We start from the raw sequence: 15,848 nt of genomic DNA, 5'->3' as shown, positions 1-15,848 counted from the left end.
CCACTATGCAAGGAACCAGAATCTCAGAACTCTGGGATCAGGGGCGCCTGGGTGGCTCAGATGCTAAGTGTCTGCCTTTGGCTCAGGTCATGATTTCAGGGTCCCAGGACTGAGCCATGCATCAGGCTCCCTGCTTGGCAGGAAGCCTGCTTCTCCCTTTCCCACTCTGCAAGCTTGTGTTCCCTCTCTCGCTGTCTCTCTCTCTGTCAAATAAATAAAATCTTGAAAAAAAGAAAAAACAACAACCCAGGGATCATGACCTGAACCAAAAGCAGACGCTTAAACAACTGAGCCACCCAGGCTCCCCATTTCTAAAATATTTTAATTATTAGTATTAATAAAATCTGTAGGACATCTTTCTCACTAAGTAATAAAATAGAATAAATTGAGTTGCCAAATACGTTTGGTGGGGGGGGGGCTTTTGTTTTCTCTTGAGAATTAAGACATTAGAGAACCAATGTAGACTTTTAGAACTAAAAGGATTTAGCAACCTTCAAGGCCAATTCCCTGTTTTCTTGTGTAAGAAAATACATATTCAAAATAAGTGGAGTGAAGGGAGCTAATTGGAGGAGTCAGAATTAGAACTCAGCTCTTCTGACCCCACATCCACTTGTTTTTCCACTACCTCATAGTTCTGGAAATAATAATTACAGATCTGTTGGAGCAGAATGGATTATCCCAACATCTTGTTTGACTCAAAAATATCAAGGCAATAAAGTCATGAACTTACAAAATTGGCAATGAAAATAGATAGTGGTGCTAAAACATTAACAAAAACACAGAAGTACAATTAATGAGAAAACAGGCATCTATCAAAGCAAAGAATTATTTACACGAAGATTAGCATGTATTTACATATTTAAAAAATTCAAACATCTGAAAAAACCTGACATTTTTAAAAAAGTTTTCATAAATATTTCACTGTGCTTTTCATTACTGTGAAACTACTTAAACTCCAAAATTATTAGCCAATAAACTGTCAAGAATCAATTGCAGACTAAAATATATATAAACTATACAATACCCTAATATGCAAAAGTAGTTAACTTCTCTAACACTTAGGAGACAGGCCTCAATGGCCTCTAGTTCTATCAAACTATAGGACTCCAACAATTTTAATCACCTTAAACTCACCGATCAGTATATCCCACTATTTATAGGACAACTCTTCCTGAATTTTCTATAAACACTTCACACACTTCTCTCCTCTTCCAAAACTTCCCTTTCCCTGTCACTATTCCAGGTTACAGAATCCACACTGAACTAGGTACGCAGGAATTGCTCTAAGCCGGTGTCCCCTTACCACATACTCAGCCAGTCTTGTACAATTCCCTGCCCTCTCCAAGCCCAATTCAACTACTTTGGGTCAAAAGCCTTTTAGGCAACTCTCCCCAGTGCTTAAAACAACTTCCTAAATGTTCTCCCTAAATCCAGATTCTTCTAATTTAATTAACTAAGACTATGATTTGACAATATCACTGCCCCAGTTGAAGAATTCAGAAAGCTCCTGGGAGTCTACACGATGAAGTCTAAACTCTTCAGCACTCTACCCTGACAGGTACATCTTTGCACCTTTACCATCTTCCCCCACTGGCCCGCACACTCACACACTTAAGAGTTCATATACCACACTTCTCTTTCCAAGCACACATACTCTCTTCCATGTGTCTCTGCAGAAGCTAACTGAAACTAGTAACTCCAAGCTGCAGTATTTGCCCATCTGAAAAATGGGGATAAAAATACTATACCTAAGAGGTTTGTTGCCAGGATGAAATGAGATTTTTGAAATGTGTCTGATATGTTAAAACAGGTATTCCTGCTGACATGCTTTTTCTTTTCTGGTTTCCACTCTGTGAAACCTTCTGGGATTTTCCCAAGCAGAACTGGTCGTCCCCCTATTCCATGCTTCCTGCATGTGTAATCCTATACAGGGATGGCGGATTTATTTGCTCATCTTTCCCATTAGCCTATGAGCACCCAGAGGGTGAATGTTAAGATACAATTAAGAAAGTAAGATCTGAAGTCTGACTGTCACCCTATCTTTTACCAATGGGTGGCCCTGAAGGAGTTCCTTAACCTCTTTAGCCTCAGTAACAGGCTTAATGGTTATGTATCCACATGTAATATGTGCTCAACAAAGTTAACTATGATAACCAAATAGGAGTTTGGTTGTCCAATACTTGCTAGTTTTCCTATTTACCATACATGTTCATTTCATAAACAATTTACAGTGGAAAAAATGTTTATCTTAGGTATAAGCACAATGTTTTAGTAAACTTAAGGATGTTTCATTACTTACTAGTGAAAACCATCACCATTTCTAGAAATTCTCTGCTTTTAGTCATTCAACAGAGGATACTAACTGCACAGACTTCTCAAATATAAGTTATATATTTAGCATTCTAATAGTATTCTACTTGGGGGAAAAATGCTTTATTTCTAAAAACCTGATGTAGGTTTTAATATAGCTCTATCCCAAGTATTGAAAGTTCCTTCTAAGGAGGGTCTAAACTGAGTGCTTCCTGTGCTCTAGGGACTTAAAAATTTTTTTCAGATCTTAGGACTGTCACATCACCATTTCTACCCACATAGGAAATGTTATCAGTTCTCCTCACATTGCAGAGAATCGTGCCTAGGGAGTATACATGATGGGATGGTTCTGGAGGCTTACAGACTCAAAACAATGCTGTTTGTATGTGATGCCAGTGCTGTTGAAGTTCTTGTTAACATGATGAATATAATTTATTCGTTCTCATGGATGCAACAAGAAAGGACTGTACTTTGCATCTTCTTACGAAATACAGTGTTTGCGAAAGTATTTGAATTGGTATAAAGTTGTGGGGTTTTCAGTTTATGTGAAATCTTAACAGACTCTACCTTTTAGTTTTACATGTGTGTTTTAAGAAAATTACAAATTTTGATGATGAAAGATACTTAGAGAAATATACACAGCAGTGAAAATAAAAACAACTTCTTGATTATATGATATATTGTACTGTATTCTCACATTGATGGTGACAATGTCAGATTAAAAAATGCACAAAAAATGTTCCTTCTAGTATACACAAATTAGTCCCCACATGTTGCTGGTGTCAGGTATTCAGACAACTTAGAAAAAAATGAGAAATTAAACAGAAATGACAAAACAGCTACTATCTATTGAGTATCTGTGACATGCTAAGAACATATGAGAAATCTCATGAATCCTGTTAACAAACCTCATAAGTAAGTAGTATTTTTATCTCCATTGAATAGATGGGCATATACTTCAGCTCAGAGGGTAAAGTTACTTGTTTCAAATACTGAGGAGAGATACTGGAACAAACTCAAATTCTCTCAGAATCCTGGGCTCAATGGCTTCACTAGCCTGTCTTCCCTCAAACCCACAATTTACTACATGGATAAACACAAATTTGACTATGGAATTGCCTCAAAACTTAAAGAATTCAGATCTGAAATTAATGAAATGTACTCTTCTAAAGAATGAAAACATATCCTTACATGGAAACGTGATACAGTTTTTCCTCCTACAGTTAGGGCTGCCCGTTTTCCATTATGGTTTTCCTTTGGTGTGTATTTTAGAACGTGACAGTCTTGTACCTAAGGAAACAAATATAAAAAACAAAACAAAACTAAGTATGTGCTAAGATACATTTTAGCATATCATACCAGCCTCACTAAAAGCCATAGAACAATTAGGGATTCCCTAAAGTTAATTTATCCATCATTCCTCTAACACCAACCACAATCTTAAAATACAGAAATAACTTTAGAAAAAAAAAAAAATCAAGTACAGAGCACACAGACAACACATACAGAAGAGTGCCTAAAACATAACATAAACATTCTACACAACAGAATGAGTATTTATGAAGAAAATACGATTTACCGCCACCCTTGTCGAGTAGTAGAATCTACAAAGCCTCTGTGTGTCTCTTCCTAGTAATCTCCCACCCCACCTTTTTTTTTTTTTTTTTAAACCCCTAGAGCAGTGGTTCTCAAAAGTGTGGTCCTCAAACAAGCATCATCAACATCACCTAGGAACCTGGTGAAAATGCTGGTCCTCATGCCCCAGCACAGACCAACTGAATCAGAATATCCTTCTTTTATAACCCTTTTAGGTGATCAAGGCTCACTAAAAAGTTTAAGAAGCACTACCCTGTAAATAAATACTATTCTTGATACATGGTAATCATTTACTTACTTTTCCTTACAGTTGCTACCTTTGAAAGCATGTAGTTTATTGTTGCCTGCCTTAGACTTTGTAAAAACAGAATCAGGTTGTACTTTTCTGTCTTACTTCTTTCACTTGTTTATATTACTAAGTTTCATCCACAATGCTGTGTGTAACTCTCTTCTGTTCCTTTTCATTGCTATCCTGCATTCTGTTACATGAATACCATGACTTAATCTTCCATTCTGCTACTGGACATTTGGGTTATTTCCAGTTTTGGAGTACTAAGAACAACACTGCTGTGAACATCGTTGTAAAGTAATACAGTTCAAGTTTTCTACTAACATTCAGGATTGGAACTGCTATACTACAAGATTCACCTGTCTCAACTTTAACCACATAATTATGCTGTTTTCTGAAGTGGTTGTACCAATGTACAATTCCACCAGTCTTTCCTGAAAGCTCCCTAAGTTCCCTAGAGTTTTAGGAACTTATAATCTTCTCTTTGATCAGTCAGAGTCAATAAAACCATCCTAAGACTTGTAGGCCTCTGGGCCTCTGTGCATGAGCTCTCATTTTAATCACCAACATCTGTCTAATCACTTGTCTAAGACGAGACCCCAAAGATGAACTCAGGTGTCCAAACTGATTTGGGGAATGATGGCCTCCTAACACTATCAGTAATTTCTCTAATAATAATCATAAAGACAACAGCAGCCAATGTAAACTGGACATTTAACACTGTTTTAAGAGCTTGATATTTATTTCCTTGTGCAACCCTCACAAAAACCTTTGAGGTTTAGGTATAGGTAATAACTATTTCTTTTACCAAATACAATTATATCTTTTGCAGAGGAGGCAGAATGTTCCAAGGAACCTAGCCAGAAAGTGGCAGAAACAAGATCTAAAGTCAGATATTCGGGCACCTGAGTGCCTCTGCCTTCGGCTCAGGTCATGATCTCAGGGTCCTGGGATCAAGCCCCACATCAGTCTCTCTGCTCGGCAGGGAGCCTGCCTCTCTGCCTACTTGTGATTTCTCTGTCAAATAAATAAATAAAGTTTAAAAAAGTAAAAAAATAAAAAAAATAAAGTCAGATATTCTGGTCTCAGGGACCACATTATTAACCATTAGAGTTTGTTTTATCTCAGAGAACAAAACACTGCCTCTCCAGACAAGAATGTTACATTCTAAGTTAGCAAAGAGATCAAAATTTTAATTTCCAGTTGAAAGAATGAAAACAAGATGGGACTGAGACTTTCCAATTATGAATTCAACCGGCACACCTGTGAGAAGCTAGGTTACAAACATTTTTTTTTTATTATTCATGCTCGTAGTTAACCTTATGACAGCATCGAGAAAACCACCACTCAAGCAAGAGTGAAACATTCACTGAAACAGAAGTAAAGTTCTTTAATTATATTTATGCCTGACATTAGCCCATTCTTTATCACCCAGTCACATGTTTCAGGATACAAATACTGTTCTTTCAGGTTTGCACAAATAGATTTTGGCACACATACAGATCTGTTACATCCCTCTTTCTTTCTCACCTGAAGTAATGTAACCACATGCTTTTGACCATCTTTGGTCCATAAAGGCATCATACCCAGCTTCAGTGCAATAAGGCCTACTCTAGAGGAACCTGGTAATTAAAAGCAAATCAGTGTTATTACAAACTTTTTCAACATTGACTAACATGAAGTAAATAGTATCTCCTACACTGTGATGTCAATACAAGCATCAGTTAAGAAACATGCTAACATATTCAAAGAGTAAAACACTACTGTTCTTAGAAATGTAAGAGATTTCAACCATGGCTGGGTAGCAAACTGTTACTTAATAAATCTCTGTATAATGAATAAATATATGAGAACTGTGCTAAATAAGGAAAATAGGTAAACTGAGAGTCTGATTTTAAAAACAATGGTATTCATAGAGGACATGATAAATCCATCATTACACTTTGCTTTTCTAGTATCAATTCATATCTAACCCCATTAACTAGAAAACATCTATTCAAATTCTAAGAACTTAGCTGGTGTTAAAGGATGACACAAGTGGTCAAGTTGCTAAAATAGGTCAGCCTCCACCATGCCACTTAGATTTCTTGCCTAAGTCAGTAAAGTTGGTCCACTAAGAATTTTTTAAAGATTTTATTTATTTGTGTGTGTGTGTGAGAGAGAGCATGCATGCACAAGCAGGGGGATGGCAGGCAGGGCGAGAAGCAGGCTCCCTGCAGAGCAAGGAGCTTGATACAGCACTAGTTTCCAGGACCCAGGGATCATGACCTGAGCTGAAGGCAGATGCTCAACCAACTGAGCCACCCAGGCGTCCCTAGAACTTCTGATCACTACATAATTCAACTGTCACAATAAACCCCAACCAAAGACCACACTCTCAACAGGACAGGTCTTATTCTTGGTATAGCTACAGATGGGGTTAGGACTCTACTATGCAAAAGAAGCTGATTCTAGGGTTATGCTTGGCAAACCTAGAGTGCTAGAACACTCCAACTGAAAACATCTGCATGACCCAGTGTAGTTTAGATCTTACTCCTCCAGATTTTCTTCCCTATTTATTTTATATATACACACACACACACACACACACATATATTTATCTGAAGGAAATAAGAAAACATATGCAGAACAATTTTCCTTTCACCTACAAAACAGCTTCTTCAGGAAGTCTTGATTACCATCAGACATTTTACTAATAGTAGACCAGCATGCTAGAAATAACCTTGCAAACCAAACCACAATGAAACAGACACACTTAAGACACGAAAAGTAAATTCAAGAGATGATAAATTCATCCAGCAGTCACCACGATTTTGAATGCTCCAGCCACACAGTTAACTAGGAAATGAGAAACCATCAAAAATAAAATAACTACCTGGTTCCCAGGGATGTAGGGGCCATGGTTCATCTTTCAAAGGGCACAGTTTACTTGCTAACTGGGCTTTATTTTCATCAGATACCAACTGCTTAACAAACGGGACATTTTCTTCAGAGAGATGCTCATCCCACCAAGTACCACTCTTGCCATGGAGACTTCTAGCCAAAAGCCAGATGTCCGTTCTGTAAAAATAAAAATTAGAAAATAAATCAAAATATAAAAAGTTCCCCCATTTAATATGGGGAAAGGAAGCCATATGAGTTGTAAAAGTAGTCTGGGCCTTAGGAAAGGATCTGGAATCTGTGCAAGTTTTTTTTTTCCCCTGACATTCATTATGATAGTAATGGGACTTACACTTTAACTATTAATGATTACCCTAGAGTAAAAGGTCTTCATCTCCTCTGGTATAAACCAATTTCTAACAGAAATTGGAGAAGCCACTGACCCATCTGTATGTATACTTTAATAGTTTACATCCAATGAAGGTGGCAGACTGTGGGACGCTGATCTCTGATAAGCTCACCTCCTTCCAGCAAGGGCAGGCCTAGGCTCAGAAGATCCATTAAAGGCATGATCTCTGAGCACGTGAACACACCAAGGAAGGCCTTGTATCGGGAAGGAGGTGTGTAATTCTTGCACGGAGGCTCAGAAAAGAAGTAAGGCTTTCTGTCACCGATCTACCTTTCCTTGTCAAGTGCTAGACTCCAACTCCAGGTTAGAGTCCCAGTTTTACACTAATTAGTTGAGTGACCTTGGGTAAGTTACTTCCCCAAGCTTCCGTTTTATCTGCAAACCGCAATCCTGAGAGTACGGAATAATGACAGTGTCTGTGAAACGAGTAACAATAGCAATTCTATCTCGGGAGGCTACAAGCTAAGGCGCCTAATATACCGAACAAAGCATTCAGTACACAGAAAACGCCCAGTAATTGGTAGATAATATTATTGCTGTTGGTAATAGTCTCCACTAGTCGCTGGCTCATAAACATTAAAAACAAACAAAAACAAATCCCCCCATTCACTCCTTTAATGCACACTTCCTTGGAGTAACGCTCCTCACTCCTCTGTGCCTGCGGTCTGGTAGAGCCCCTCCCTCCCCCACCCAGGGCAGACCCCTGCGCACCCGGCCAGGGCACTGCTCCAGGTCTGTGCTTTGCAGGGACTAAACCCCACACCCCGTCTCTAGCCCACCCACCTGTTTGCCGAGGCCCGGGCAGCACCCAGGCCGCCCGCGCTGCAGCCCAGCACCTGGCCGCTGGCCTGAGCCAGCAGCCTCCAACCAGGCATGGAGTGGCCGGGGAGGGCTTGCCCCGTTCCTCTTCCCGGCTCCCCGCGGCTCTGCTTTCAAGGAGTTCCACGCTGCAGCCGCGAGCCCGGCCACAAGCCTCCCGGGAACGTCCCGCCGGGCGCCTGCCGTTGCCCTCGGTGATCGGAAAAGAGTTGCGAACCCACTTCCGGTCCGTGTCCCAATGCCTTCCGGGCACCAGAGCCGTCCCTGGAACTAGAGTTCCGCCTTTGGATAGTCCAACTTGGGATCCCGGTTAGGGTAGGACGGGCAGGGAGTGACTCTCCGCGGGTTGGAAAAAAGGGATGTTTGGAGTTAAAACTTGGCAAGAATGAGGCGAACTAGAGACAGGCTCCTTGAGAAAGCGAAATCACTTCTAAGTAATGTGCATTGTGAAGCAGCTCATTGTACTAAGCAAACTTTGATATTGTTATACTGGTTTATGTTGAAAACAACCCCAAAAGGAAATTGTTATTTTTATATTATAAACGAGGGAACAGAGACTCGGAATTTTGGTGCTGGCCCAAAGTAATACATCTGGCAGGTGGTCAGAGCTGGTACTGAAACCGGACGGGCATCTATGAACTATAGAATATGGCCAAGGTGATGATGTGTGGCTTGCAGGGCTGGATCATAGAGAGCATTGCTACTTCTGTCTTGGTCTCTTGGATTCCTCCTTATGAGGAAAGACAGTGGTCATGTCCTGCAGGCATTTGAACAGCCGTGTAGAGAGACTCCTTACCAGCCAGAAGTGAGCCACCTAGAAGTAGATTCTCCGGTCCCAGGCAACCCTTTAGATGACCGCATCTCATGGAAGACCTTGATCCTGAATTGCCCAGCTGAGGAGTTCACAGGTTCCTGACCAGAAGAAATTGCCAAAGAGACTAAATGATGATTCTTATTTTGACTAAGTTTTAGAGTGAGTTGCAATGCAGCAGTAAGGAGCTAATATACATTCTTTACAAGTAAACCCTTTTCCTGTGTTCCAGACCCAGACTAATCAGCATGTGTGTGCCTTGGACCATCATTCTACTTCTCCAAAGATCCATTTCCTTATTTGTTAAATGGGTGTTTACAGAAATTTGGAAATAAGAATTCAAGAATTTAGCTATTTCAACAGTCTTTTTTTATTAGTGATCTGGCTAGCCTGACTTAAAATCTCCAGGCAATGGTAAATTCTTGGTTATTATTTGGAATTCGGTAGGCTGGAAATCTTTGCTTTGTTTGCTCTTCCATTCAACCTGTTGCTATTGTGGTTACCTCGGACACTTCCAAATAATATTTTGGGCATTGGAGGAAAAATTACATCTTCTAATTCTAGACCGGCTACCTGGCGTCCCAGTTACATAAACAATTATCATATGATCTCTCTGATATGAGGAATCTGAGAGGCAGAGCAGAGGGTCATGGGGTGAAGGGAGGGAAAAATGAAACAAGGTGGGACCAGGGAGGGAGACAAACCATAAGAGACTCTTAATCTCAAGAAACAAACTGAGGCTTGCTGCAGGGGAGGGGTGGGAGGGATGGGGTGGCTGGGTGATGGACATTGGGAGGGTGTGTGCTATGGTGAATGCTGTGAACTGTGTAAGACTGATGATTCACAGACCTGTACCTCTGAAACAGATAATACATTATGTGTTAATTAAAAAAAAAAAAGAAAGACTCTTCATTGAATAAGCATACCCTGAGGTGTACTACATGGAAAATGCTGGAAGAAAAAAGACTTTCCTATCACTGCCAATAGCTAGCATTTCTTGTGTACATGGTACTGCTCAGTGTTGTGGAAATCCATCAAAGACCACTGGGAGCACACCTAATCTCATACAAGGTTAAGTTTAATTAGCTTGTGACAACAAGAGAAAGCATACACAAGATGCTGTCTTGATGAGTTGGGAGGGACTTAAACCAGGTGATTTTAAGTTGGCACCAGGGAAGCTGGGACTTATTTTGGAATGCTATCAAGAAGCAAGGACAGTTCGGCAATTGGGCATCTCGAAAATTTTGTCCTGGGGGCAAAAAAAAACAAAGTGAGACCCAGGATGATGTTGGTATGAAGGCAGAATTCAGAAGATGGAACTGTTAGTCAGTTTGTAACAGTGGTGTGGCCTCGGGTATGGTCTGTTAGAAATTTTGTGTTGATGTTCCATTATAAACACTGTAGTTTGATTACTAACAGAATTCATTTTCACTCTTTCAGTTTATTTTCCCACTTAATCTTTCTAACAGCCCTATATGTTAATACTATAATTATCTCCATTTTACAGTCAAGAAAAAAAAAAAACCTCAGAGAGATTACATAACTTAAATAAGGTCACTCAGTAAGTGGTAGAGCCAAGATTTAAATCTCAGGAGTATGAGCACAATGCTTGTGCTCTGAACAATTTTATTTGGCTCTCTGTGGAAAATATTGCATTAGAAACTCTCTAGGGCTATAAGGGAAAGTTAGTGAGTAAACATAGCATACACAGTGGTCTGAGGATTGAGGAGTCAGCCATTCAGTCTAGCCTTTGCCCCTGGTGCCAAGTGTCCCCAGGTCCATAGTAGAGACCTTGAGTCAATGAAACACTTAGCAGGCACCACTACTTCACTGAATCTAAGGAAAAAGTGATTTGTCCCCTGTTACTCATGGCCTGATTGCTGGCTGGGCCTGGAGATGGCATCATGTTTGATTCTGTCATGGTGGTAAGCTGCTAATCGACAATGACCAGGTCCAGTTCTCAAAGAAATCAGCCCGGACTCCTTTAGGGCACTCAAGCACTATGTTCAAGAGTCTTACACTTTCTGATGCCGTCCTTCAGATACTGCCCCCTCTCGGACTTCACTTTGCCTCTCTGGGGGTTCAGTTCCTTGTTGGAACAAAGATAACCTTCACAATCTCTTTTTAGTACTACAATTAAAATTCAAAAAGCTGATTTAACAAGTGTTCCCCTTTTTAAGTAAAACATTACGAGTAGATTCGCTTCTGAATTTCTTTTTTTTTTTTAAGATTTTATTTATTTATTTGTCAGAGAGAGAGATCACAAGTAGGCAGAGAGACAGGCAGAGAGAGGGAACCAGGATCCCTGCTGAGGAGAGAGCCCGAGGTGGGGCCCGATCCCAGGACCCTGAGATCATGACCTGAGCTGAAAGCAGAAGCTTTAACCAACCTACTGAGCCACCCAGGCACCCTTCACTTCTGAATTTCTAAAACCACATCTAACAAAAGAGAATCATCACAGATTATCTTTTCTACATGTTTCTGCCTTTAAGCTCTTTAGTTAGTTCTTATAATGTTAGTGATATATCTTGTATGGTTGGCTTATTGCAGACTAACTAATTATTCATTGTTGGCTAATTTACATTTTATATTCATTTATGCTGTCTCTTAGTTCACAAACATGCCTTGTATTTGAAATTAAAAATCTTTTTGAGGTGGGTTTAGACTTTCCATTATATTACCCTTGGCTTTCTTCTATTTTTCTATAAGTTGTGAGAATTTAGCATGTTCTAAAATCAAGAGAGATGTCATGAAGGTAATCTGAGCATTGGATGGAGGAATAGGTAAAATGAAGCTTTGAACTTTGAGATTCCATTGCTAGCTGAACAGAAAACTTAAAAGGCCATATTGCAAAATCCACAGATGCTCATTCAGTAAGATGATGATGAATTCTGTTTCAGTGTCCTTCAGTAATGCCAAGTTACAATTTTCAACTTTGATATAATGCTTTTGAAAACACAATTTTTATTTATAAATTCTTAAGTCAGCCCAGAGATTTTAGGGATCCAAGAGATGACCATACTGTAAAGTCCAAAAAGAAAAAAGAAGAAGAAGCCAGAGAAGGAGTAAGAGTATGAGTAGGAGAAGAGAAGAGGAGGGGAAGGAGGAAAAAGAGGAGGAGTATGGCTATGTAGTGATGTGAATTTGAAGTTTCTCAGCATCCTTCCTGCCTCTGCTGTATTCAGAATGGTTCTGAAACTTAATGTAATTAAATCCATCTATGTTACTTTAAAATTCTTTGGTGACTGAACAGAAGTGTTAGCTATAGACAGTGCAGCGTCACATGCCTGGGGACCAAATGCTTTAAACCAAAGGAAGGTCCTTTTTCCTGGTCTTTCTCCTGATGCCAGTGTGGTTCTGATGGCTAGAGTGCGGTTCTAGACCAGTGAGTGTTCTTGTCACCTGGAATCATGGCCAGGGTGTCTCCTCTGAGCCCAGAAGATACAGAATCTTGAGAAATTCCTAGAGACTGAGTTCATTTGGGATTTCTATTATTCTTGGAAGGGGTCCCAGAAGAATGAGAAAGAGCTAACACACCACTCTTGCCGAGTGGCAAGCACTGTTCTAAATGGTTTACATATGTTAAGTCCCTACTCACCTATCATATAGGTACTCATCTTCATTTGCAGGTGTGGAAATTGAGGCAGAGAAAAAACCAGCAGCTCACCCCAGATCACAGAGCTTAACTTTGTTAAGTCAGTAGGAGTTTTAGAAGTTGAGTCCAGGCAACATGACCCCAGAGTCCAAGGGTCTAACTGCTCTGTTGTACTGCCTGTTTCCCAAGAGGAAAAGGCTGTACAGCATGATATTGGAATACTGTATTGAACTTGGAATTCAGAGGTTGCCCCAGACAAACAAGGACTGGGGATGCTCATGTTCAGTCTGCATCTTCAGAGATTTGATCAGCCTGGATCAAAATCAGTTGGGCTCAGGAGGAAGCGATGAGGCCCCACTGCTTGAGATACTTACCCATTGATCGAGTACAACTTTCTTGTCAGGAAAGAAACAGGAGGCTCTGTGATGTTCTAGATCAGTGCTTTTCAAACCTAAAGGTACTTAAAAATTACCAGGGATCTTGATAAAATGCAGACACTGATTTCATGGGTTTGAGATGGGACCTGAGAGTCTGCATTTCTAACAAGCTCAAGGTCACATAGCTGCTGGTGAGCAGACCAAGTCTGAGTAGCAGAAAGAATGCTGAGACTTGGGATCCAACCTCAGCTCTAAATTGAACTAGCAGTGTGACCCTAAGTCACTTCCCTCTCTGTTTCTTCCTCTGTGAGGTGGTAGAGGAGCAGGGTTTGTTCTGCTGAGGCTCCTTCCAGGCTTTTTAAGTGAAATTCTTTGTAGGAGACAGAATGATGGTCCCAAGTTATCCACATCTGAATCCCTGGAACCTGCGAATGTGTTCTGTTACATGGCAAATAGGATGTTGTAGATGTGATTAGGGTTAAGGGCCTCAAGATGTAGAAATAATCCTGGGTTATCTAGGTGGGTCCTAAATTTAATCACATGAGTCAATTTCAATTTTGGGAGCCTTCCTGGCTGCAAGAATAAAATAATGTAAGAGATGTAATTTGGAAAGACTACAGCCTGCTTCTGCTGGTTTGGAAGGTGGAGAAAGGAGTCCACAAGGCAAGGAATGTGAGTGGCCTCTAGAAGATAGAAAAGGCAAGGAGTGGGTGTTCCCATCCACAAATGAATGCAGTCTTGCCAACACCTTCAAGTTAGCTCAGTAACTACTTGTGTTGAACTTCTGACTTCTAAAACCGTAAGATGATAAATTTGTGTTATTTTATGCCACTATGCTTGTGGTAATTTTTTATGGCAGCAATAGAAAACAAATATAAACTTTTAAGCCCAAAGTCCTAAATGCTGGTAATTCATGGAATAAACAGACCTTGATTTTGGACTACTTTGAGATGTGACAAAAAGATAAAAATCCCTGTTGTATTTTCAAGCTTACTTTTGAGTCTGAGAAAGAGAATTCTTGGTAAAAAGCCCTGTATCCATTGCCAATTACATTATTTTGTACATATATATGTTAGAAATACTTATTGAATTTCAACTATGAAATGTATAGTGCTTGGCTCATAGTAGGTGCTCAGCAAATATTGGTTGAATGGTCAAATTCAATTTGAATCACCCTGCGCTTAATGCAGCGAGTAATAAAATAGTAATGATAATACGTGCTGTTTAGGGAGCATTTTACATGCCAAACACTGGGCTCGGAACAGATACCATCAAGATTGATCCTGACAAATATGATAGATGCGGTTACCATTTTACATAGGTGATTGCATATGAGACTACTCCGAGAGTAGGTAACTTGCCCAATTAGTTAGTACGTAGTCCAGCTGGAATTAAAAACTTAGTTCTTTTTGACTCCAAAATCTCTGGTCACTCTACTCTTTAGCTTCTAATTCAAACAAGCAAGACAGAATAAGCTCAGTCCTTGAGGAGATGACAGTGCAGCAGACAAGGCAGAGGAGGGCAGGAGCCAAAATGGTAAGTGCCTGATGGGACCTGAAGTGCCTGATGGGACCCTATGGACCATATACTATAAAGGTATATGGACAGAGTTCCCCGGGTAGGATACTCATAAGGGAGCTAATGTCTGAATTACTCCTTGAGGGGAGAATAAGAGCGCTCAGGGACAGAATAGGGAAAGGACCTTCCAAGTAAAGGGGGGGGCATGGTTCCAGCTACTATGGCTGAGTAAAAGACCAGCTCAAAGTTTTTGGCATAGAACAACCACCAGTTTTTTATTAGTGTGGCTTCTGTTGGTTAGGAATTCAGAAAGGGCACAGAGGGAATGGCTTGTTTCTGCTCCCCAGTGTTTGGGAGCTCAGCTGGGATGACTCAAAGACTGGAGGTGATGTCAGTTGAGGGACTGAAATTATTTGAAGGCTCATTCATTCCACGTCTGGTGCTCGACGCTGCTCTCAGTCAGGACCTCAACTAGATGGTTCTCCAGAACATCTCTATATGGTCTTTCCATGGGACTGCTTGGGCTTCCTCACAGCATGGTGGCTGGGTTCCAAGAGCAAGCATCTTGAGACAGGCAGATGTAAGTTGTGCCACCTTTTATGACCTATCTTCATAAAGGATGTGGTATGACTTCACTTCAGATACAAGTTGGCTCAGACTCAGGGGGAGAGTACATACACCCACCCCTCAGTGTGAGCACTGCACAATTGCCTTGTAAGAAGAGCAGGTGGGATGGGAGACACTGTGACAGCCTTTAGACAGCTGGTCACTGCCACAAACACTGTGTGTATTTCCGCATACAAGAAAGGGAGGCATCTAGGTAGTTGCAGGAATTGACCACGGCTGATGCATTTACTATGATCGATCTACCCTGTAAAAAAGTTCCATAGTATGTCTGGCTTGGGTACAGGAGAGAAAATAAGACTTATTCCAGATTTTCCTCTGTTCCCTAGAACGGCTTTCAGGTAAGTGCCTAGTACATCCTCTGAGAGACAAAGGCCAGGATTGTAGGACAGTAAGTGCCCAAGAGGATTTGAGTACAATGCACGTGAAGAACACACTTTGGAGCAGGAGGGGAGACTGACCATGGAACAGGTTGGGCCACGGACCCTGAGGGCCCTTGTAGCTGTGCCTGTGCCCCCTGGTGGCAAGGACTGGACAGCGAGGTGCCTCCAAGAGGAGGAGCGGCAAACTGCGAGGGGAAGGGAGGGCAAGGCCAGACTGGGCTCCAGAGTCGGGAAGGG

At 40.8% G+C, this 15,848-nt stretch overlaps 1 protein-coding gene across 1 annotated transcript in view; it reads right to left on the bottom strand.

Moving 5' to 3' along the window:
* The window catches only part of MRPL3 (mitochondrial ribosomal protein L3), a 46,254-nt gene extending 33,143 nt beyond the window's left edge, over nt 1-13,111 (bottom strand). The window contains exons 1-5 of the mRNA XM_082688351.1: nt 13,099-13,111; nt 8,268-8,573; nt 7,071-7,255; nt 5,726-5,817; nt 3,502-3,600 (exon numbers count right to left, since the gene is read on the bottom strand). Of these exons, the coding sequence (XP_082544477.1) occupies nt 3,502-3,600; nt 5,726-5,817; nt 7,071-7,255; nt 8,268-8,359 (468 nt within the window). The 5' untranslated portion in view covers nt 8,360-8,573; nt 13,099-13,111. The remainder of the gene's footprint in view (nt 1-3,501; nt 3,601-5,725; nt 5,818-7,070; nt 7,256-8,267; nt 8,574-13,098) is intronic.
* Nucleotides 13,112-15,848: the final 2,737 nt, after the last annotated feature.

This window comes from Mustela nivalis, assembly GCF_964662115.1.
Source record: "Mustela nivalis genome assembly, chromosome: 1".
Classification (NCBI taxonomy): Eukaryota; Metazoa; Chordata; class Mammalia; order Carnivora; family Mustelidae; genus Mustela; species Mustela nivalis.
This window is presented reverse-complemented; position numbering and strand designations above follow the sequence as displayed.